The sequence below is a fragment of the Morus notabilis genome, unplaced genomic scaffold, assembly GCF_000414095.1.
Source record: "Morus notabilis unplaced genomic scaffold, ASM41409v2 Scaffold3212, whole genome shotgun sequence".
Lineage (NCBI taxonomy): Eukaryota > Viridiplantae > Streptophyta > Magnoliopsida > Rosales > Moraceae > Morus > Morus notabilis.
This window is the reverse complement of record NW_010361226.1, coordinates 1-22,436: the sequence shown is the minus strand read 5'-3', so window position 1 is coordinate 22,436 and position 22,436 is coordinate 1. Positions and strand designations below refer to the sequence as shown.

Below are 22,436 nucleotides of genomic sequence, written 5' to 3'. Positions count from 1 at the left end.
ACACTCTTATTTGCACAATTTTTAACTCCTAAAAAGACGCCAGAAACCATGGCACCAAAATATTTATGGTCTAGTAATTAATGATCTATCATGTCAATTATGTGAACTCACTCTTCTATGATGATCCTTATCATACGAGCAATCGTTTTCTAATTCTTGAACTAACTAACACTTCTATAATAATCCTTCCATAAATCAAAGTCCAATTTTAAGCTTGAAACAAACTTGTCATTGCAATCCTAACCTGTATTTTTTTTTAATTTCTTTTTTCCTTTTTAACTAATAGAAAGAACAACTAGCATCAAAATACCACCCACATCTCAATTAAGTTGACAAATAGGTAGTGGCAGAGCTAGAAAAAGAAAATTCGAGCGGGGAGCATGAATGAAGTAAAATTGTACAACTAAAATAGAGTTGTAACCTTTTTTTATTCTCAACTAAAATAAAGTTGACAAATAGGCAATGCAATTTAATGAAAAAAAGTGATTGCAAAGAAAGCAATGACAAAAAATGATCCCCAAGGGTCACGGAGCGATTATGTTGATAAACATAATGTTATCAAATTAAAAATATTTTTTAGAAGAGAACATCTAAAACCGGTATAACAACAACTCAACACAAAGAAAAAGACTATTAAGAGCCCAAAAGAATCTCCTGGGACAGCCAGGCAAACCCATCTGCAAGCAGGACAAAGTCGGAGCCTTTGAGCACAATTTGAAGCACAAATTCGAACATATTGAAAGTTGTCAAAATTTCTTCGTAAGAATTAGAAGAAAATGGTCGACCTGAAAATTGCTGTTATCCCTCATTCATCTTTACAAGTTAACAATAACTGACGCCTTCACCGCTAACTACTTCACCTATGCGGTATGCCTTGTACGCTCTGTTCGCATCCTCAAGTATTTTGTGGGATGTCTCAGCACTCACAACCAAAACCATCCCAATTCCCATGTTGAAAGTTCGTCTCATCTCAGCATCTTCTACTCTTCCGGCCTATTATATGAAAATTATAGATAATTGAAAACATATGGACAACGAGAACAAGCTAAAGAATCTGGAAAAGAATACAGACGCACAATTACTTATGATTTATTACAACAATCTCAAACGCCAAAAAGGGTGCCAAATGACACCATCCGTCTACCTCTTGGATCCATTTAAAAACAGCTGGAACATCCCAGGAATCCTTGTAGATGGCAGCTCCAAGGCCTTCAGGAAAGACTCGAGGGATGTTGTCAGTAAAGCCGCCCCCGGTGATATGGGCAATCCCCTTTACGCCTCCTTTGCTAATCAAATCGAGTACCTATTTTTAAGTAGAACAACACAGATTTTAGCAAACGTATGGAAAGAATTTGAGAACGCATCTTCATAAGAATAAATTGCATGACATTGTGGAGGAATTTATCTTAACCTGCTTGACATATATTACAGTTGGTGCCATTAGAGCTTCACCTAATGTAACTGCTTCACCAGGAACTCGGTCCTTCAACGAGAGTCCACTATGAGCCAGAACCCTATGAAACATATACATGAAGAAATTTTCTTACATAAACAGGGCTAAAGAATCAGACAACAAAAGACATTCTTCAAGATAGATGATAATACCATCTGTAAGTATATTAACTTTACCAACCTTCTTACAAGGGAGAAACCGTTGGAATGGACTCCACTAGACGGCAATCCAATGAGAACGTCTCCAGCCACAACATTTTTCCCATCTATAACTGAATCCTTCTTTACAATGCCAACCGCAAAACCGCTGAGATCATACTCACCTTCTGCATAGAAATCCGGCATCTCTGCAGTCTAAAATACACACGAAATTCACTGAGACAAACCTAAGAGATTGAAATTCTCTACAACTTATATTTTCTTTCTGATAAGAAAACATATACATGTACCACTTACTCATTTTTATGCTAACAAATCGTAATAACAAAAAGTTTGGTTGATTATTTAAATGATGGACAAATAAAAAACAATAGATAAGTTTATTTGGCGCCAAGATTCTCTGGGCCCTTAAAGAAAAACTACAGGACCATAGAAGTCTTGTGCTCTACAAACGTTTAAAAAACAAATAACAAAAATTTAGACAAGAACACAAAACAGAATACACCACGCGCTAACATAATAATAATAACAATAGAAAAAAGCAGTACACATGCGGTAAAGCAGAAACTGGCAATTTAGCTTTCAGCAGTACACGAATCCTTAGTTAGATTGTTTAATACAAAGAAGAAGACAAGCTATAAATCAAACTATAAGCTATAAACCAACGCCAAACCATCTCAGTATTAGCTTAGTATTCAATAACAATAGAAGCAATAAAAAATTTATATCCTTAAAAAAATTAAAAAGAAAACCCGAATCACAAACATCATGTCCTAGAAAAAGCATTCAATTGATAATCGAATATCTTAAAAAAAAAAAATAAAAAATACCTCTCCACCTAAAAGAGCACAATCTGATTGTTGGCAACCATCAACAATGCCTTTTATAACCTAATAAATAAATGGCAAAAACCAACATAAAAACACATTAGTTGTATTCATGATCAATGTGACTAAACAAAGCAATATGAATATGAATATAATTTGAGTTCTGTTCTACCTTCTCAGCAAGATCAACATCAAGTCGACTTGTAGCGAAGTAATCAAGAAAAAACAACGGCTTCGCACCAGAAGTAACAATATCATTAACACTCATCGCAACCTGGAAATGAATGTAACCCAATTAGCAACCAAACGCAAAACTAGCAATCGTGATTCACTTAATCCTCACAAATCCCTCTAAACTATGTACCCTAGTTCAACATGTCTGAAGTTTTAAAATGATTCATTTCAGCCCCGGACTACATAAAATTGTTCAAGACAACCCCTAAACTATGTAACTTGAAACTATTTAGAAGGCATTTATGAAATTACAATTAGTGTCATGTCATCATTCATTAGTATCATTTTGTGTTATCATTCCATTCAGGGGATGAAATTAACTATTTACAAAGTTCCGGGGCCATATTGAACTAAGATACATAGTAGTTCAGCAGCATTCATAAGTTTAAAAATTTTACCAGATCAATCCCAATGGTATCATGGATTCCAGTTTCGAACGCAAGCTTAAGTTTGGTTCCCACACCATCCGTACCCGCTACTAGGAACGAATCGCCTAAAAGAATAAATAAATTCACATATAAAAACAATATTCATCTAATCAATTCACGAAATCATTCAACAGAATTCAAAGAAAGCTTTGTTGTTTTTTAAGAAAAAAAGTAATGTAAGCAATCTTATACCGAGAGGAAAGAGGCCGCCGAAGCCGCCAATACTAGGAGCCATCTTGGCGATTCTGCGGACGAGCTCGGAGCCGGCGTCTATGTCAACACCGGCGTCCTTATACGTAAGACCAGCAGAGTTCTTGGAAATCTGAGCAACAACACCTCCATTTTTATGGAGGGATAGCTTTGAAAAGCTGCATATATGGCGGTGGTTGCTGGCGTCGGGTTTCTGAGAAGACAGACTTGGTGAAGCCGCGAAGGGCTCTGCAATTGTTGCTTTGAAGCTTCCAATCATGGCCACCGACGCCTCGTAACTTCTGGGTCGTCGTCTCCGGCGGGACGGGGGCTGCTATGGGGAAGGCCGGAGCGGTGGGTTTCTTGGGTGTATGTTGTGCTGGTGTTTATAGGTTTTTCAACTTGGGAAAAATCTGTAATTTTTTTTTAATTATTTGTTAATGGTTAAAGTTCAATTCTAAGAAAATTTAACTTTAACCATTAAAAAATAATGAAGCCTTTTTCTGTAAACCAGCGGCATTTTTATGGGGAACATTTCCCCCAATCACATTGAACACGTGGACATCATAAAAGTACCATCTTAGAGGATGTTTGGTAGAGGAATTCGTTTCCTGATTTGAATCATGATTTGTAGTTTGTTACAGTATTTTTTCTCACAAAAAATTCACGTAAATCGAAAATGATTCGAATCACATAGTTTGAATCTTCCAACTAAACGTCTTCTTAGAGTCTGTTTGGTTCATGGATTAGAATTATGAGATTAGAATCATTTTTTATTTACGTGTATTTTTTATGAAAGAAAATACTGTAATGAACTATAAACCATTATTCGAATCAGAAAACAAATCTTCCAACCAAACAGGCTCTTAACCAGTTTTTACCGGTGTATAGAATTGTTTTTTACCTGCTCACGGTTCCGAATGCAGAAAATCGTACTGATAATTGTTGTGGAGGACAAATTGGTAATATGAGTGGAATAACATACTACTTTTTTTCCTTTTACAAATATTTTTGGAGGGTAGAATAGTAAGATTCCAGTATCAAGTCTTAAAAAGATAGTTTATGGCATGGTAACGCGCAAATTATGGACTAATGTATCTTCACTTAAAAAGATACTACTTTTTTTCCTTTTACTATTTATGGACTAATGTATCTTGTCCGATCATTGTACATTTCTACGTATCCTTGGGATTCAATGTTTGCTACCTTTTTGGATCATTTTCTTTTCAACTAATTTATCCTAGTCTTGAGTTGCGGTATAAAGCTCATACATGTTTGCTATCGAACATGAGATTAAACTAATTAAAAACTTGTGACTGAGAACACACAATTTCCAAGTACAAATGGCGAGAGCAATTAAAGGATCATAAAGGGTCTTTTAGTCCTGATGCGACTGCAAGTGGAAAATCAGACAGTTGGAACCTGACCCTTGCGGTCCAAAGTCTTAAACTACAATCTAGTGCTGAATTCTAGTTTTATCAATTACATTACTGATTAGAATGTATCGAAAGGTCTAGAACTACATCAGTGCTAAATTCTACTTAGTCTCGAGATTCTAAGGCGTCCAAAACAGGGGAAAAAGATCCAAATTTACATTACTCATACATGGGAATACAAGCCTACAGATCAACAACATTAAAACTCACTTTAGGATAGGTGGCTGGGCTAATTGTTGTAACTGATGGACGACGTGAGACATTCTGGGTCGCATAGACGGCACATTCTGTGTACAAGCATAAACAAGGTCCACCACCTTTTGAATGACACCAGCCTCTGGGATATCAGAAGATGATGATGTTATGTGGGGATCCAAGAGATCCGGATAGCGATGAGCTTGTACCAGAGGCGTAGCCCATTCGAAGATACTCTGCCAACCCACTGAATCAACTGCTTGCGCAGGTCTACGGCCACTGACAATTTCTAGTAGCAGCACGCCAAAGCTGTATACGTCACTCTTAGTCGTGAGTTCATTTCTGTACACAAATTCAGGAGCAAGGTATCCGTGCGTACCGCCTGCCATCACCGTTCTCTCTTGCATTACTTCATAAGGAACAAATTTTGAGAGACCAACTCCCATAAGATGAGCTCCAAACTCTTCGTCAAGTAGCACGTTACTGGCACGGATGTCACGATGCACAACATGTGGCTTGACCTTGTCATGAAGGAACCTATTTAAAGAAAGAAGGGGTTGAACCCCCGATTGAGTATCACAAAGTCTGAAAGGCATGGAACACTTCAAGATAACCACAACCCAAAAAATTTTAGAGAAAACACTTACTCTTCGCATCCTACAATTTATTAGTTTCGTACAAGCCCTAGGTCAAGGTTTTTCTGGTAAACAAAACACATAAAAGCTGAACAGGGTATTTCCTATCCAGCATTCTAATCCAGTAGCTTTTCATATTCTAAAGCTGAAGCATTTGACCTCTGACGCATAAATTAGCCTTACTAAACGTACAGATTGGTGACCTATCAAAGTGCCTTTTTTGTTTGTGAAAAGTATCAAAGTGCTCCTCAGTAAATATTGTTCACGCTGTGGACACATCGAAAAGTTACAGACTTCTCCTTTGCGTATAAATTCTTACAACTCAAAGTTCCACTTAATAAAAAATACTAACAAACACCCGTCACTCACCTTGAAATGGTTCAACACAAATATAATTTATAATATTTCTCATATGTCCTTTCCAGGATGCATGAATGCACACTCAATGGCCAATGTAAATGTACAAAGCAAGGGACTTAATTCCTCTGTTCAGAACATGACATCAATAAGGGTACTGGAATAAAAATAGACAAATTCTATAACATGCACCTACAAACAATATTGAGGCCCTTGACATCAGGTTATCAGTGAAAACTTGTGCATATAGTTTAAGAACTGTAAGACATGAATATAAAATCACTAAGATGCGGGGCATTTACAAGCATGAGCTTTCAGTATGTCTCTCCACATCATCTCGTCATTTTCTTTTTACTCATCAAGTTTTTCTGTTTCTTGTCACACACACACACACACACACACACACACAAACACAGGATAAGGAAACATACGCAATTCCTTGAGCAAGTGTTGTGGCAATTTTCATTCTCATGGCCCAATCTAAACTCCGACCACCTCTTGGTATGTGGTGTAGCCATTTGTCTAAGGGTCCATTAACTATAAACTCATAAACAATGTACCGGTCACCATGATCATAGCAACATCCCTTTACAGCCACCAAATTTGGATGATGGAGCCTCGCAACCCTTCCAATTTCAGAATAGAACTCCTTTTTTCTTTGAAAACTAGACCTCTTCAACCTCTTAATTGCCACCCTTGAACCATCAGGTAGAAGTCCGCTATAGGTGCCTCCTGTCTTGGCATCTCCAAGGAGACGGTTTCCTTCACTAAAGTTCTTTGTAACGGACCTAAGTTCCTCTTTTGTGAAAACTTTCCACGATGGGGGAACTAATGCAGAAGCTGCTGGGTTAGATAGCTTGCGAGATCGTCTTCTCTTCTTGCTCCGCTTGTATGCAAGAAGCCAAATAACAACAGCTAGTGTTGTGAAGAGGATTAACCCACTCACTACACCTAGAATGATGAGATATTCTCTGTGGCAGTGCATGTGGTAACATTTATTCCCTAAGAGGCAAAAAAAAAAAAAAGATGCAAAATTAGGAAGTACTGCACTGAAAAAAAAAAAAAATATCTATATATATATATATATCAACACAGTCTATCAACAATATATAAAAAGGCATACCAATTTCAACCATACAAATAAATTCATGGAGCGTATTGCATCTTTCATCATAGAGAGATCTTGAACCATTGATAACTAGCGTGCACAAATCAGTTGAATAATTGCTTGGACAGGATAGACTACTGCAATTGGAGAGAAGAGGTACACTAGAAAAGGCTGACTCATTCCAATAGGAAGAATTATCAGACCACTTCCAACCAATACCAGAGTTGCTGCCTCTTCCCCCAATCCAGCAGCCGCGTGGGGTTTTCCCACATAGATTTTCAGCAAAGCTTAGTTCTTCAGATGTTGCTAATGCTGCCAAGTGTCCACCGAAAGTTTTACAATGGGTCTCTGACTCATTCCATGATAGTGTAGTGTTAATATAACCAAAGCAATTGCTTTTGTTAGGGCTAACAGTCCAACCAGTTGGGCATGATCCTGTACACGGAGAAATGAAACACTTGAAACATAAAAAATCAGAGAAGCAATGTTAAGCTGTGGGGTCAGCAGACTGTAAGGTATCAGACCTGTTTCTATTCTACGTAAAGCTGTAAAACCATTTCAGTCATAATTAAAATAAAGGAGAAACTAAAAAACATAGGTTGAATATACGGAGAAAAGGAAATATTAAGCTGTAAAAAACATAGGTTGAATATACAGAGAAAAGGAAATATTAAGCTGTAGGTTCGTGAATATTCGAGACATGTCAAGAATGAGAAGTACCATTTTAGGTCCTACATCAGCGTAACAACTCCAAGATTCATTAAAACAATGTGAACATCACATTGTTATTTATTCAAATCACAATATTGTAATCAGCAATATATAGTGGACAAGTGATGCATATTTTGAATCAAATGTAGTACGGAGCAACAATATTGCTTCCCCTCTCTTGATCTCCAAAGACTAAAGCCAAGGCATTTAGTACTAACTTGATGACGAGTAATGCTACAATGTTTGTCACGTGCAAAGCTGTGCTCATTCTCCATTAAGAAACTCAATATGAGCAACGTGATTTATGATATTGATAAGTGCACATTTGGGCGTTAAACAAATATCAAAACCAATCTACCTATTGTACTCCCCGGTGATTCATATTCTAGTCTTATAACAAGATTGAAGGCCTTAACTCTGGTAAAGCTATATGTAAGGAACCTGGTATAATCTCAGCCAAACAACACAGACACACTCCCACACACACAGATGCACAGCGGAAATCAAGTGAAAAGGAAAATAGTCTTTATTGAATCAACCAACAACGAAGTTTTACACTAGGCAACCAAAATAAAGAAGATAAACCCGGAGATTTCGAGTACTCCGGAAAATCCCAGCCACCATCGGTGGAAAATCAGAGACCAAAAGCCAGTGAATTCTCGAACGCCCCCTCCAGTGCCTTCGCTACCCCCAAATACCCTGATTCCCACCTGATTTTGCCACGTCACCCTACTAGCAACTTTTCTGAAATTACTTCTTGGCCCCAAACTCTTCCTTTCTTGCCACCCTTACCCCTTCTAGTATAAACGTTCCTAAGTAAGGGTCTGACACTATAGCTCATGTCCAAGGAAACAATCCTGTCAATATACTCTTCATCCGTAAAACAGTAAAGATACATTCTAGTCTTACAAACAAGACTAAAGGCCTTACCTCTGGTAAAGCTATATAACTCATGTACAAGTAAACAATCCTATCAATGTACTCTTCATCTGTAAAACGGTAAAGATAAAAAAAATAAAATAATATAAAAAAATCAATCGCAGAACCCTCTGAAAATCTGTTGTCTTTCTGATTATGGGACTAAACTGCTTGTAGAAATTTTAAAGACAAGGAATGACAAAAGGAAAATTTGACACTAGCAACACAACGACCTCACTAATTGCACTTAATTTTTCGAGAAGTGACACTTCTCTTAATTTTTCAAGAAGTGACACTTCTGCCTGTTTGAGTTTCAAAAGGAGGATGTAGTCTCAAGTTGTGGATAAAACAATACACAATGGGGCAAGAAGACCTGCCAAACAAAAGAGGAGAAAAACAAAAGAAAAAACTAAATGTCAATAAACAACAACATACCTAAATTCCCTCCCATCTCCCTTGAAGAAAGTAGGTTATATGAAATTGCCATGAACTTTAAATGAATAACAACGTAATTTTGAAATCCTTAGAAATGATCACACAAAAAATGAAGCCAAGATCCAATTAGGACTCAGAGAAACTCAAATTCCTTTAAGCTTGTCCTTGAAAATTATACCATTCCTCACTATCCACCCAACTCAAAACAAATGGTTAAAAATTTCGACCACTCCTCTCCATTTACCCAACTCAAAACAAATCATTAACAATTTTCCATATAGTAACTGCCTTTATTTTTCCCAATCCAAGGAAATCCAAAATCATCATAGAAGCACGAGAACTTGGACGAACCCACAAAAGAATAGCCTCCATAAAATAATTTGCACTGCAATTTCAAAGTAAAAGGAGAGTGAAGAGAAATATAATTATTTACAGTCTTAGCATTCTTTTACAAAGAATAAGGATATGAGAAGCTAAGAAGCAGAAGGCCACCTATTTTTAAGAAGATCAAAAAGTTTAAGTACCATCATGAGCCACAGTCTGCAAACACATGAACCTCATTTTTTTTTCTTTCCTTCGGTTTATCTTACAAAATTGAAAAAGGAGAATTACTAGTTGTGGAAAAGAACTAAAGATTTGCAAGTGAAAACCGGGAACAATCTAGAAGTCAAAAGAACTCGAATAGTCCAGAGAGATGACAAGAAATGAAAACCAGAAGCTTTCCATCATCTGGATGGCTAAAACTTCAACAGCACCGAGCCACCAAGTAGAATTAGGTGACAAAGAAGAGGCAAAACGAATGGTTGATGCGTTATAATTAACTTGAGACCGTTTCCATAAAGGCATGGGAAGCAAAAGTAGAATGACTGTAAAAGCATTGCAGTTCGAAAAAATTCACATATTCAACTAATTCAGTTCATTTATTAATCAGTAAACATAATCTTTGTATATCATTTTCCAGCTTCTTGCATTAACATGATTAATTAAATCATGACCAACTAGAACTACTCAAAAAATGCAATCCCTTTTTCCGATTCACAAAGCATTACTCAACACAGGTATCCCCTTCTATAGCAAATCATTTCTAAGTTGAACTATTTTCCTCCTTCTCAGTCTATCTCAATCCATAATTTACAACTACAAGCAGCTAACAATAAAACAGATACATGAAGAAACCCGGCCATCAAGCAACAAAGAAAAGAAGAACGCTTCTCACACCTTTACTTTCTTCGTTCCGAGCATCCAACTGGCCATGAATTGACTGGTTAAATACCTATAGTTTAACATTAGCCCTTCAGTACATGGATTCACAGTGGAATATATCTAAATTATTGAATTCAAAAAAAATTGCAGTCTGATTACTTACTGTATTGGAAGCGCATACATTGTACAGAGCACCAAAAATCAGAAGAAAAACCACTTGTTTAACTGCCATACCCATTTCACAAACCCTAAGGAGAACAAAGGAAAACAAAAAAATATATATTATTTTTACTTTTACAAAGTCAATTCACAAGTAAGAACCAAAATGCATTACAAATAACACTAATTCAGCCAACATTCAACTTTTTGTGCCTTTTTCTTTTGCCCCTATTACCTTTTCTCAGCCACCAAACGCAGTATAAAAGTTACACCCCTTTATGACAAAGGGGCGGCTGAAAGCTAAATCGACAAACCACCGAAGAAAGCGCGATCCCGTAATTGAAATACCTAGCTCTTTCCGTTTAGATCCAGAGAAACGCCGAGAAAATAGAAAGAAACAAGCGCACCGAGTTAAAAACTTAAGCGAAATAAGTATTAGTTATTACTACTTTTAGTGGGTTTTTTCCTCGACATTTTCTCGGCAACCAAACAAAAAGGGTAAGTAGAAGCGAGATTGGGGGTACTCACAGAGAGAATGGAAAGTCAAAGAGGTCGCTGAGCTCTTAAAGAGAAAGAGACTGCGTGTAGCGCCATTGCCATTTCACTCAGCGCGTCTCTGTGTGTGTGTAGGTGAGACGAAAGAGGAAGTAGTTATGGACTTTAGAGCTTCTTTTTCCTTTCGGTCACACGCAGACAAGACAATTTATTTATTTTTTTCTTTCTGGAAAATATTTTTCCGTGGAGACTTTCACCCTAGGATCTATTTACCGGTGAAGTGAGCTCCCAGCGGAGGTCTAAATCAATCAAAATAAAAAAAATATATACAAAATAAATAATTTTTAATACAAATTTAATATTTTATAATAAAAAATTATTAATAGTTTATTTTTTTATCCAATCACATAAAGTTTCTTTTTTATTATAATTTTTATTTTTTTATTATTTTTAAAGTTTTGTTCATTTTACCGATTCGAATTTAAAACTTAAATTTTATTACAATAAAAAAACTCTAAAAAATAATCGCATTTAACTTTTTTACCATAATAGAAAACTCTCATATAAAATTAATACATGATACAAATAAAAAGCTCTCGTATAAATATTTTTCTTTAAAGTTTTAGGAGAAGGGAGAGGGTAAAAAAAACAGCAGATGATGCAAATGTCACACTGATATTTATTTTCATTCTTTTCCTTGACTTCTAGTTCTCTTTCACGCTTTCTACTTTGCTTTATGAGTAATGATTGAGTTCAAAAAGGAAATTTTATGGTAAAACTTAAAATATCACAAGGGTTATTATTCTCCATGCACTCTGAATATTTTTCTCGAAAACAAATACCGCTTGCATAAATATAAATTTTTATTATTTACTCTTAATTAATATTCCTTTTAACAATTTTCCCAAGAAACGATGATTTAAAGATGATCAAAGCTCAACTTCTTAAATTTTCAGGTTAAATGCAGAAGAATGAGCTGTAGAGAAACTAACTAGAATCTCTGCTGCTTATACTGAAAAATCTAGCCTTGAGTCAGTGATAAACTTAAGTCATAGTGATTCACTGCTAAGTCAATCATAGTCAATTATTGATTAGTTTAGTTGTCAATTGAAAATGAAAGTAAAACCCGCCGTCTTAAAGTTGGTAAATCCTTGTATTCTTGTTCACCAAACATTTGCCACCCATTAAGAAATCAGAGTACCATAAAGAATAAAATAAAATAAAAACAGAGCTGAAGTCAAGCAAAGAATCTCAAACATCACAATAAACAAACAGATACCAATGCAATAATCCTAGAATCCTAGAACATTTTCTAGCCAAAAAAAAAAAAAGGACCTAGAGGATTCTGTTGAAGCAAATAATTTATGAAGTTAAAATTATTGTGCATTAGATTCAAGTGAACTTTTTATGATTGCGAGCAGCGAAATAAACAAATACAAAGGGTAGTACAAGCCTCACAAGTCTCTTTAGTCACAGATGCCTGCATAATTATGTAACTACAATTGAATTATACAGACAAATAAAACGTGCTAAATAATGTAACTGTGTAAATTTTGAGAGTAAAAGAATAAGGGAAGCAACTCATCGCTTTCGTGCTTTTCTACGTCTAGACTCTGCCTTCTGCCATTTCTTTCTTGGAACTAATTTGCTCTTTGGTTTCAACTTCAACTCGGGTGAGAACTTATAGTTTGGATCCCTCATCCGTGCCTGAATATCTTTGAAAAACTGCATATTCAATCTCTTTGGCCCTCCTTGTCTAAGCTCTGCATATTCTGGTCCAGAGACTATATTTTCAAATGCCCCTATTAGAATGTCTGTATCACTCATGACCTCCCACACATTAGTGTAACGCCCATCTGGCCCTTTCTTCAACTTTTTTAAGGCATTCTCCACCGCAAGTTTCCGTGCCTGCTTCCCGGGGGACAACTCCTCCGGCTCCTGTTCAGCTTTCAACATCTCTGAGATTGTTCGGTACTTGGACGTTTCCTCAAACTCGAATAGCTTATCTACATATTTATCACTAGCTTCGTTTGGGTATGCTTCAGTAGGAATATCATCATCGTCATCTCCTTCACTACCAGTCCACAGAGTTTTCTCCTCATCACTTCCAGACCACACACTATATAACTCATCACTATCATCGGCATCGATTAGGTTGGAGTGCTCCTTTGCCTTTTGTCTTACTTTCCTAATCTCGTCTTCAAGATTACCTTTCCGACCTTCTTTTTCCCCATCGCTTTCATCTTCACTACCTGTCCATACACAATTATCTTCATCCATTTCTTTTTTCCATGCTTTTCTAAACTCATCATCGCCCGGCTTGGCACTTCCAAAGAGATCATAATGTTTGCGGTTACCACGAGTGTATGATCGTGATGCTGCAAAGCAGACAATGCATAACTTGGAAATGGAAAAAATATATCAATAACCAAATAAACAGATCGTTTGCAGCTTCTTCTTTTTTTTATTTTTTGCAGCATAGCATTTAAACGCTAATAATAATAGCAATGACCCCCAAGTCATCTTGTAGCGCTTCAAAGCTCAAGAATCCAAAACAATTAGGAAAAACTTATAACATAAATTATATAAAGCAAATTATACAAGTAAGCCCCAACTATTTGATAGAGACTTGGGAAACAAAAAATTCAGTTGTCTCTATTTTTATTTTTGTCTTTAAGAACTTTTTACAAGCAGTTGGAGAACATAATCTACAACATATATGTATTATATTAAACACGAAAAAAATCAAGAAACAGGCCAAAAAGATTATCATATATATAAGCATCACAATCCACACAATAGACATGAAATGTGAAATCGAGTGAGGGGAAGGAAAGCCAACCTTGAAAACGTGAACTAAGGCCACAAATGATTTGACTGGTTGAACAGCTTGGAGGTGTAACAGAGATAGTTTCTAAGCTGGAAATGAGAACATGAAAATTACATCTTTTGAGTTTTTGATTCTAAACAAACAAAGTAGAGTGTAACAGAGATAGTTTCTAAGCTGGAAATGAGAACATGAAAATTACATCTTTTGAGTTTTTGATTCTAAAAAAAAAAAGTAAAAAAAAAAAAAAAAAAAAAAAAGATTCATTCAGACCTTGGAGAAGTAGAAGTAGAAGGCTGGAAATAAGGTTTTGGGAGTCTGGCAAGCAGTGAAAGGCGGGAAGACAGGCTCCGAGCCATCGTAAGTGGTTGCTCGGCGGCGTCAGATGGGTTCGTGGCCGCACGAGTGAGGAGGCTGCGTTGGGGGAGAGTGATGGTTGTGGCGCGACAGTGGATGGATCCTAATGATTTTGAAATGTTACAATACGTTTTCACAGCATTTTTGGTAGGAAGTGCTGTTGGGAATAACTTTTAATTTTATTTGATTCTTGACTTTTAAAATGTTCACTTTTAGTCTTAAATTTTATTATAGTTTCTGTCTTATTGTTTATTAAGTGTTAAATATTTAAAGAAATATGTAAAAATTAGAAATTAAAAGTGAAAAAATCTAAAGCATTTATATTAAACTAGATCAATCTAACAATTTTGTACATGGATAACGCATATAGATTCCATCAAATATTTACTAACTAACTAACGAGAAGACTAAAACTAAATCAAAGTAATTAGATATGCGAGTTTGGGCTGACCAGCTAAGGCCCAGCAGCCCGAATGAAAATTTTAAGTTGGGCCAAGCTGACTCTAAAAGAGAGAGAGTTGGCCTAACCTGATCTTATGTTTAAAAAGTTTAGGACCGGCCTAACCTGATTCAAAATTTTATAAGATATTTTTAAAAGAATTTTTAAAAATATAATATTTAGGTTAGACCGGGTCGGTCCTAAAAGAGAGAAAATTAGTCAAACTCGGCCCTAAGCCCAAAAAATTTAAGATTGAGTTGGACCAGGTCCTTGCCAACAGTTGGAGCTCTAAGAGTAATAAATTATGAATTAAAAGTTAGACATTTAAAAAGTCAAGGACTATAGTGATTAATGCATTATTTATGTGATTAACCTTCAGCTTTTTAATTTTTATCCTAATTTTTCTCACGAATTATTACAGTAGGAACTGTCATCCTAACTTAAGGATAGGAACTGTTGTTGTAATCGTTTGATAAGTACGCTTCAATATATGAGTGTCCACATCAAAAATTGCTGGTGTGCAATTCAAAATTGCTCACATTCACAAATTAAACCGTTAAAAAACTTATCGATTGGTTAAAATAACAGTTCTTACTAGTAGAATAAAATAGTAGTTTTTACCATAAAAGTTTCTAATTTTCTTAACAGATCTCTAGGGCTAGAAAAAATGAATTGCTGGTGGATCTTTCTCTTTTTTAATCGTCCTATATGTATGAAACGGGAGTTTATTATAGGATCTAAACAAATAAACTATTAAAGGTTTTAACCTTTAGATCTGGATTACCAACTATCTATTCTGCATACTTTTTTACATTGATAGGATTTTTACCAAATTTAGTAGTTAGAAACTTGTCCTTAAGGAGGCTCAACTAGAAAAACTCTCATAAAAAACTAATTTATTCTACATACTTTTTTTTTTTTTAATGTGATATTGATCAAATTTAACAATCCAAATGTGATTCCACTTATATTTTTAACTTCTTGCTTTCTAATAATAAAAGAGTTCCTTGGCGGTTTATCTCTCGCTGGGATCGTTTATTTGGATAGAATTTCCGATCACGCTTCTCATATTTTTCGTGTAGAAAATCATGTTGCCAGCAATCTTACTTCTCGTGCTTTTGGCCTAAAAGGAATTTCTTGATGGTTAAATTATCCTGATTTCTGCATTAAGGGTGGTCTACAGGGATATAAATGGGTTCCCCTGTTACAAATTGTAGAATTAGCCAACTCTTTGAGTAGATATGTATTTTTTTTTTCCCCTTCTAAGCCTTTCTCCATTAGGTCCATTAGGTTTTAACTAGACAGAGGGTTTAGAACAAGATATATTTATAACTTTCTTTAAAGTGCTAAGTATCAACTTTATCCTCTTAAACCGGCTATTAGCTTTCAGTTTACTTCTATTTTCTTTGATCATTGGTCTTTGTTTGCCATATCTCACGTTATTTACACCGTCTATATAATATAATATTATATATAATACTTATATATAATATCCATCGGTAAGTATTATTATTTTAACCATACGATATTAGATGACATGTCATCCGATGTCAATAATAAATTGAGTAAATGACCAAATAGAGCCTCGTCACTATAGTCCTTCACAAATAAAGAGCGACCTGTCAATAGAACTACCCTAGTAATACAACTCTTCATCAATAGCAAAGAGTTTGTATTTCCCAACCATATTTGAAAATTGTTACCAAATTCAAGCATCAAGCCAGACAAGAACTTTGGAAAATCAAATGCCTCTGCACCGAAGACATTTTCCTTGTGTAATTTATTTCTTCAATCAAAATTTCAAATCCCTACAAAACAACCTATTATCATGCAAAGGAACATTCTAGATAGAACATTTATAGTAGTACATTTCTATAGGAGCTTTGTCACTTGTGTGTGTTACACACAAACTTATGATGCAACGACTTATTCCGCGGGAGCATCAGTAAGAGGTTGGTCATCTAACATCTCAACCACAGGAGCAAACTGCAAAAGCTTATATATGGTGAGGGAGAGATGGGGGAGAAAGAGAGAACCGGAAATGTTTGTGTACCTCGAATGATACTGACCTCATCATCTTCTTCGAAATAAATGCCATCAACTGCACTCTTCTGCTGAAACTCCCACCCAAGAGTTTTCTCAAGCAGCTCCTGCAGTCTCCTCGTCTATATGGATTGAAGATATAAAACATCAGATTCTAAAAGCAGTATGCATTTAGCAACAACTGAAAAACAAGGTACTGTAGTGGAAAACTGATATAAACAATTAAGGAGATTCCGGCCCCGTACGTTTGACTCGTTCAATTGAAAAGTAAATTTATGTGAGAAAAGACACTAGTAGAAAAAGTTAAATTTGAATTGTTGTGAGAGAAAACACCGTAGCAAAAAGTTTTAGTTGTAATTTAAATGGCGAAACGAATGAAGCCTCCAAGACTTGGAAATATAATTGAATGCATGAAACAGTAATTGCCAACGGCAATTAATTCCATCCTTGAGGCTTGCCTTGAGGCAAGCTACACAAAGAGATGAAACTTTTCCTTGAGCTTAAGCCTCGAGGTCACAACTGAAGGCGTATGCCCCTTAAAATTGAGGCTAGGCTTGAGGCTAAGCACGGCCCCAAGACTGCAAAAGATAAGTGTCTGCATATGCTTGCAAAAGGCAGGAGGGGATGTTCTGAAGCTTTGAAGAAATTGTAGATTGTCAGAACAGAATTATGTCTTGCTTTGGCTAATAGGTTCAGGTTGATGGCATATCTTTTTGTCTTAGAAGAAATTGTCTGAAAAAACTAACTCAGCAAGGTTAAAGTAACACAAACCAGTGTGCATTCTATAATGAGTAAGTAATTATATTCACTCTTAAAATTAATTAAAAAAAAAGGAGCATGTCAAGAGTGAATCGTTTTCTCCTACAAGTTTCATAAAGGGCAAGGTTAATTGGACATACCCATGACAGAAGATCACCATCCACAACCGATGCATCTTGGACCAGTGAAAAAAAATCCTGCAACTAAGAACAGTTATTTTGACAATCAAATGTGGCGATTATAACATCCAATATAAGTGACAAGAAGATATTTCAAAGAAAATGAGAAGGAAATTTATTCTAGACAATTCAGATCCCTTGATGCTTTATTTCTAAATGATTATCTTTTAATTTGGAACACGTGGTCATACATGCACTATGCACTATGGTGATATAATAGCCTGTAACAGTACCTTGAAAAGGTGGTGCAAAAAGCTATCAGCAGAAAACCATGAGTCATCCAACAATGCAGCAGCTGCACCAGTTGTATCTGGAGAGTCTTTCTGAAGTCCATACTTAAGTTGAAAGTAGATGACCTTAATAAACTGTAAAAATTATATTAGGGGTCATGGATTGGTCAATAGGAAACAGAAAACTAATATCAGAATTCATTGTGAAAGTAGGGACATATTGAGAAGTCCGTGGAGATGCCCCATTGGTTAAGCGACTTTCCTCCCCAAATCTGGCCTTGATCCAATCCAGGCCAGATCAATAAAATGTAGGAGAAAGTTGAGATAGCGCCATGAGTTATGAAATAACAGACAAAAGGAAATTGAAACCCGCTTTTGAATAATGAAATTGGTCCACTTGGTTCAGATTAACTGGTATGCTGCTACCAATATTAAAAGTCAAAAGACAAATAACCTGATGAACCTGCTGATGACTGAAATTCATGCCTAACACTAAGATAATGCCCCAAAAGAAGTCATTCATTAGCAGGTTAAGCTGGGTGGCCCAATTCCAAATCAAGAATAACAAAGTAGAATACCAGTATCTGAATTTCGCGGGGCAGCTAGGGTAAATATATATATATATATAAATTTTTTTTTCTGAAAGTAGGGCAAATAAATTTTTGATCTCTAAAGTTGATGTTAGCCAAAAGTTACCAAAATTGGTAAGGAGTAGTAGCAACAATGGCATGTTTTGAGCTTACCTTCACAAAGAGCTGACTCCTTGTATGAAAAGGCTGCATTGCAAAAACTAAAGCTTCAAGAACTAAATCACAACATAAACGAAGACTTAGGAAGGAAATGGGTGCTTTGCAATTTTGATTTTCGTTTTTTTTTTTTTGGATAAGAAAAAACCTTTTCATTGTTAATAATCAATTACAAGGAAAGAGGAAGAGAAATCCTCAAGGCAAACGAAAAATAAGACAAAACTAGAAAACAAGGTAAAACAACATCAAGAAAAACTCAAGAGAATCTGTCTTCTGATAACATCCAGCTGAACCAACAACAAATTTATAAGAATTCAAGTAATTTATCCAATCAAGGCAACCCGCCCATCCAGGTTCTAAAAGAGATTTTTTTTTTTTCCTGGCAGAGTGCGTAGCATTAGCAAAGTTATAACAAAACACAAATTGCCGTAATGATAATAGTCACTAAATCTCCACGTTGGCCCCATTCTCTATCCATGGCTTTTGAATCTTTTAGAGCAGCACAAAAGAAGAAATTAATAAATTGTTATTAAAGTGGTAGCACTAGCACATCTTTGGTGGTCTTGCACGGTAAACATAATTTTCACGTTGGGATTGTGTTGGATAATTAGTTTAGAAGAAGTAAGAAGATCTTGGAAGAGTATAAGGCAATGAATGCGAGCCGTGGGAGAAAGTGAAGTTCTGTTTGGTTGTATGAAGCTAAAGATTTTTGCAATTTTCAAACCTCAGATTCAGTCAGGGACTGACAATTGTTGCCGTAGTCTGCTCGTCTGTTTAGTTCTTCTTGGTGGGCATCGTTTCCTAGTTTTGTACTTTATGGGTTGTTTTAATGGAAGTGGTGTTTCTTTTTTCTAAAAAAAATTAAAAAGTAAATAAATAAAAAAAAGAAAGAAAGAGTTTTTTTAGTCAAAACATTACTTACAGCTTCAGTACATTCAAATAGAAGGCTAACCAGAGACTTCCATTGCAGAAACGCTTCAAGTGACTGTCCCATCTGCATCAATTTGGTGTCATAAGAGTCTGAACCTTTTATCAATATGAAGAGACAATATATGATAAGATTTTGTACATACCAAAAAAGCAACAAATGCAAATTGTAATTCTCCCAGGAGCAAGTCTTCAGAACCTCCATAATCTTTGATCAGCAGGCTTTCTAACAATTGTGTCTAAGCAGATCAGTTGAAAATCATAGCCAAATTAGGCAGATATTTGACAGTAAATGATCTGTCAGGAAAAGTCTATTAATTACTTACTTTGTCAAGATTTAAGAAAGTAAGTTCATGCCCCTGAGCTCCTTTACGTTTGATGACACGGGGAATTGATGTGTAATAGCATCCTCTTAGCTGAGACTTATCAATGGATGTTGAGCATTTACTACTCTTCAATTGCTCATCTAGCGCTTTCTCCATCGCCGTTTTAGGGGTATTTTTTATCATTGCAGGTTCATTTGCAACGGTGATTTCTCCTCCAATAGGTTCTGTTCAACAAAATACTCAAATTTAATTTCATTATAATCTTCCAAATTCAGGTTGTTTTAGCGAATGGTCCAATTCTGATGTCAGAATTGTGTGCATTGGTGCGCCTCAAAGATTCTTTCTGCATAAATGCAGATCAATATGTACTCTGTTCCAAAGCTATGAAAACCCTTTGCCACCATCATAGTTCCCACGATGCATGTGCAGCTACAATATAAACAAATATAATACAACTACAGACATATGCGATACAACAACGAAAATAAACAGAGTTCACCACTTTTTTTTTCCTTTCCTTTTTTTCTTAAAAAAAAAAGACCCGTTAGAAGCAAAGAAAATTAATTATAGGCAGGTGCCTGAAAGTACTCCTAAATCCTAATGGAAATAAAATGCCAAGAAGATAGTGAATACTTAAAGTGCTTGAAGCAGATAACTGAAAAGGCTTGAAGTAGCTAATATTTCTTACCTATCCGTTCTATGACACTTTTTGTAATATAATTAGATAGCCGTGTCCAATCTGCATACTGCCGTAAATTATAAGGACCGAGATGTTTGTCAAACTCCAAACTTCTGACTGCTTCAGAATACCTTTCTTCCTTAATTGTGGAAAAAAAAAAAATGAAATACGAAGGAAACTTTGTTAAAATCAAATAAATGAAAAATTGAATAAGACAAAATTTACTTCAAATCAGCTAATATGTGTGTGTGTGTGTGTGTGTGTGTGTGTGTATATTATGCATAGAGGTTCCCGAATTTACCTCAAATCAGCTAATATGTGTGTGTGTGTGTGTGTGTGTGTGTATATATATTATGCATAGAGGTTCCCATTGCTCTATTAAATGATCATACTTTTCTGTTGCCTAACCTAACATGGTTCTTTATCCCCTACTAATTTTCGCAGCTAACCTAATAGTAATAAATTCTCAATCTTATGTCATAAAGTTAATTTTGATTCCAGATCAAATGGTATCTTAAACACATAAAAGAAATTAGTAGAAGCAAAAGTAATAAGAACCTCTTCTTCTGAAACTTTCACTAGCTTTTCATCTTGTTGATCCCACTTGCGAACAATTATCTGTTACAACCATCACATGAAACATAGTTAAGCCTTGAACTCCAGATTCCCGTTTTAAACTCATTGATAAATATTAACATAATAAAACAAGTAGCTGCCAGGTGAAAAAAGAAGAAGCAACATGGATTCTAAACCTCTGAAGCGCCAACGTGACAGAAAAAACCGATGATTGGAGAGAACTCTTTGCCATCTCTGCATACAGAAATACATACTAAAAATATTAACAGATCATAGAAATTGAGCAGAAATATTAGAAACAAAAGTATTCCAATTTCATAGTAATAAACAGGGGCTAGTTTACTGGAAAAAAAATGAAGAGTATTTGTCACAACCAAATAATATAAATAAAAAAATAAAAAAAAAGCTTTGAATCTCATTCCCAAATGCGTGATAATAATAACACGTTCAACCAGGGGGGTAAAAGATAAACTTTTTTTTTTCATATAACATGGGATTGAACCCGTAACCCTCCACCCAGACCCTCTAGTGCCACTAGACCAAGACTGACCCTCCAGGGAAAAAAGTTAAACTTGGAAACCGATTTTTTTCTCTCTCTCTCTCTCTCTCTTTTTATGCATGTTGTGATTTAGACAACAAATACCAGATTTCCTATCGAGATAACAGAAGACAATCTATCAAACACTTCATGCACAGAAAAAAAATTAGATGGTCAAACTACTTCTGAGATTTCTAATAGATCAAGCAGAAAATTACAAACAATCTCCATCACACCATAAACCAGAACAGTACAAGAAAAGCCTCAAACCCTAATTTCCCTTCATTTCTCTCTATTTCTAATCTCTCGGAATTGCAAAATGACAAAAAGAAAATTCTCACTGTCGAAATAAAAGAATTTCTTTCCGCCTAGTTTTCAATTCAATCTACACTTCTGATCTTTCGTCCATAACAATGTTATTAAAAAGCTTAAGCCAACATAATCATTTAAGAGAGAGAGAGAGAGAGAACCTGCTTGATGAACTGTAAAACACGAAATGAGGACCAGGAGGAATCATCTTGACGCCTTTGAAAGCAGGCCCTACAGTGAAAACCTGCAAGACAGAAGGAGAAAAAAAAATGATTTTCACATATTGTTTCATTTTCTCGAATTTTCCGAGCAGCCAAACACGGTACCTGAGTGTCAATTCCGACGATAGTGTACTGAGGCACGTCGAGGAGCAGAAGCATCGCGCCGTGCTTTACGAGCTCCAGTGCCATTTCGGGATCCATCTCCGAGGATTATTATTGTTCTGTGCTTTTTTCCGTTTGTTTGAATTTGAAATTTCTTGTTGGAGTTATGGTGGAGTTCCAGAAGCGTCAAGTAGGTTCCCCCGGGACCGAGTGAGGCAGCAGTAAAAGGATTGCTGT

At 35.7% G+C, this 22,436-nt stretch overlaps 4 protein-coding genes across 7 annotated transcripts; all 4 read right to left on the bottom strand.

The window, feature by feature from the left end:
- Positions 1-511: 511 nt before the first annotated feature.
- LOC21388389 (phosphoribosylformylglycinamidine cyclo-ligase, chloroplastic/mitochondrial) lies at positions 512-3,800 on the bottom strand. Of its 2 annotated transcripts, XM_024166074.1 has the most exons (9): positions 3,293-3,800; positions 3,071-3,165; positions 2,611-2,712; positions 2,442-2,501; positions 1,634-1,806; positions 1,412-1,514; positions 1,145-1,303; positions 786-993; positions 512-677 (listed from the first exon to the last, which is right to left on the bottom strand). In XM_024166074.1, the coding sequence occupies exons 1-8, from the start codon at positions 3,567-3,569 to the stop codon at positions 823-825; spliced, it is 1,140 nt and encodes a 379-aa protein (XP_024021842.1). In that variant the 5' UTR covers positions 3,570-3,800; the 3' UTR covers positions 512-677; positions 786-822. The 2 variants fall into 2 exon arrangements, with proteins under 2 accessions (XP_024021842.1, XP_024021841.1); XM_024166073.1 differs by having other exon boundaries at positions 512-993.
- Positions 3,801-4,683: 883 nt separating this feature from the next.
- Positions 4,684-11,158, bottom strand: LOC21388388 (C-type lectin receptor-like tyrosine-protein kinase At1g52310). 2 transcript variants are annotated; one of them, XM_024166075.1, is made up of 7 exons: positions 10,975-11,158; positions 10,682-10,800; positions 10,451-10,535; positions 10,303-10,357; positions 7,036-7,455; positions 6,344-6,914; positions 4,684-5,457 (listed from the first exon to the last, which is right to left on the bottom strand). In XM_024166075.1, the coding sequence occupies exons 3-7, from the start codon at positions 10,523-10,525 to the stop codon at positions 4,932-4,934; spliced, it is 1,647 nt and encodes a 548-aa protein (XP_024021843.1). In that variant the 5' UTR covers positions 10,526-10,535; positions 10,682-10,800; positions 10,975-11,158; the 3' UTR covers positions 4,684-4,931. The 2 variants fall into 2 exon arrangements, with proteins under 2 accessions (XP_024021843.1, XP_024021844.1); XM_024166076.1 differs by having other exon boundaries at positions 10,682-11,158.
- Positions 11,159-12,389: 1,231 nt separating this feature from the next.
- Positions 12,390-14,252, bottom strand: LOC21388387 (eukaryotic translation initiation factor 5B). The gene is made up of 3 exons (XM_010098811.2): positions 14,042-14,252; positions 13,784-13,860; positions 12,390-13,319 (listed from the first exon to the last, which is right to left on the bottom strand). Exons 1-3 carry the CDS (start codon positions 14,125-14,127, stop codon positions 12,523-12,525), a joined length of 960 nt encoding a protein of 319 aa, XP_010097113.1. The 5' UTR covers positions 14,128-14,252; the 3' UTR covers positions 12,390-12,522.
- A 2,048-nt stretch (positions 14,253-16,300) lies between these two features.
- Positions 16,301-22,404, bottom strand: LOC21388386 (protein AAR2 homolog). 2 transcript variants are annotated; one of them, XM_024166078.1, is made up of 13 exons: positions 22,203-22,404; positions 22,038-22,120; positions 21,206-21,263; positions 21,012-21,071; positions 20,463-20,592; positions 19,775-19,998; positions 19,595-19,687; positions 19,444-19,515; positions 18,519-18,551; positions 17,779-17,910; positions 17,507-17,569; positions 16,634-16,729; positions 16,301-16,550 (listed from the first exon to the last, which is right to left on the bottom strand). In XM_024166078.1, the coding sequence occupies exons 1-13, from the start codon at positions 22,296-22,298 to the stop codon at positions 16,491-16,493; spliced, it is 1,200 nt and encodes a 399-aa protein (XP_024021846.1). In that variant the 5' UTR covers positions 22,299-22,404; the 3' UTR covers positions 16,301-16,490. The 2 variants fall into 2 exon arrangements, with proteins under 2 accessions (XP_024021846.1, XP_010097112.1); XM_010098810.2 differs by having other exon boundaries at positions 17,507-17,563.
- Between the last annotated feature and the right edge of the window lie 32 nt (positions 22,405-22,436).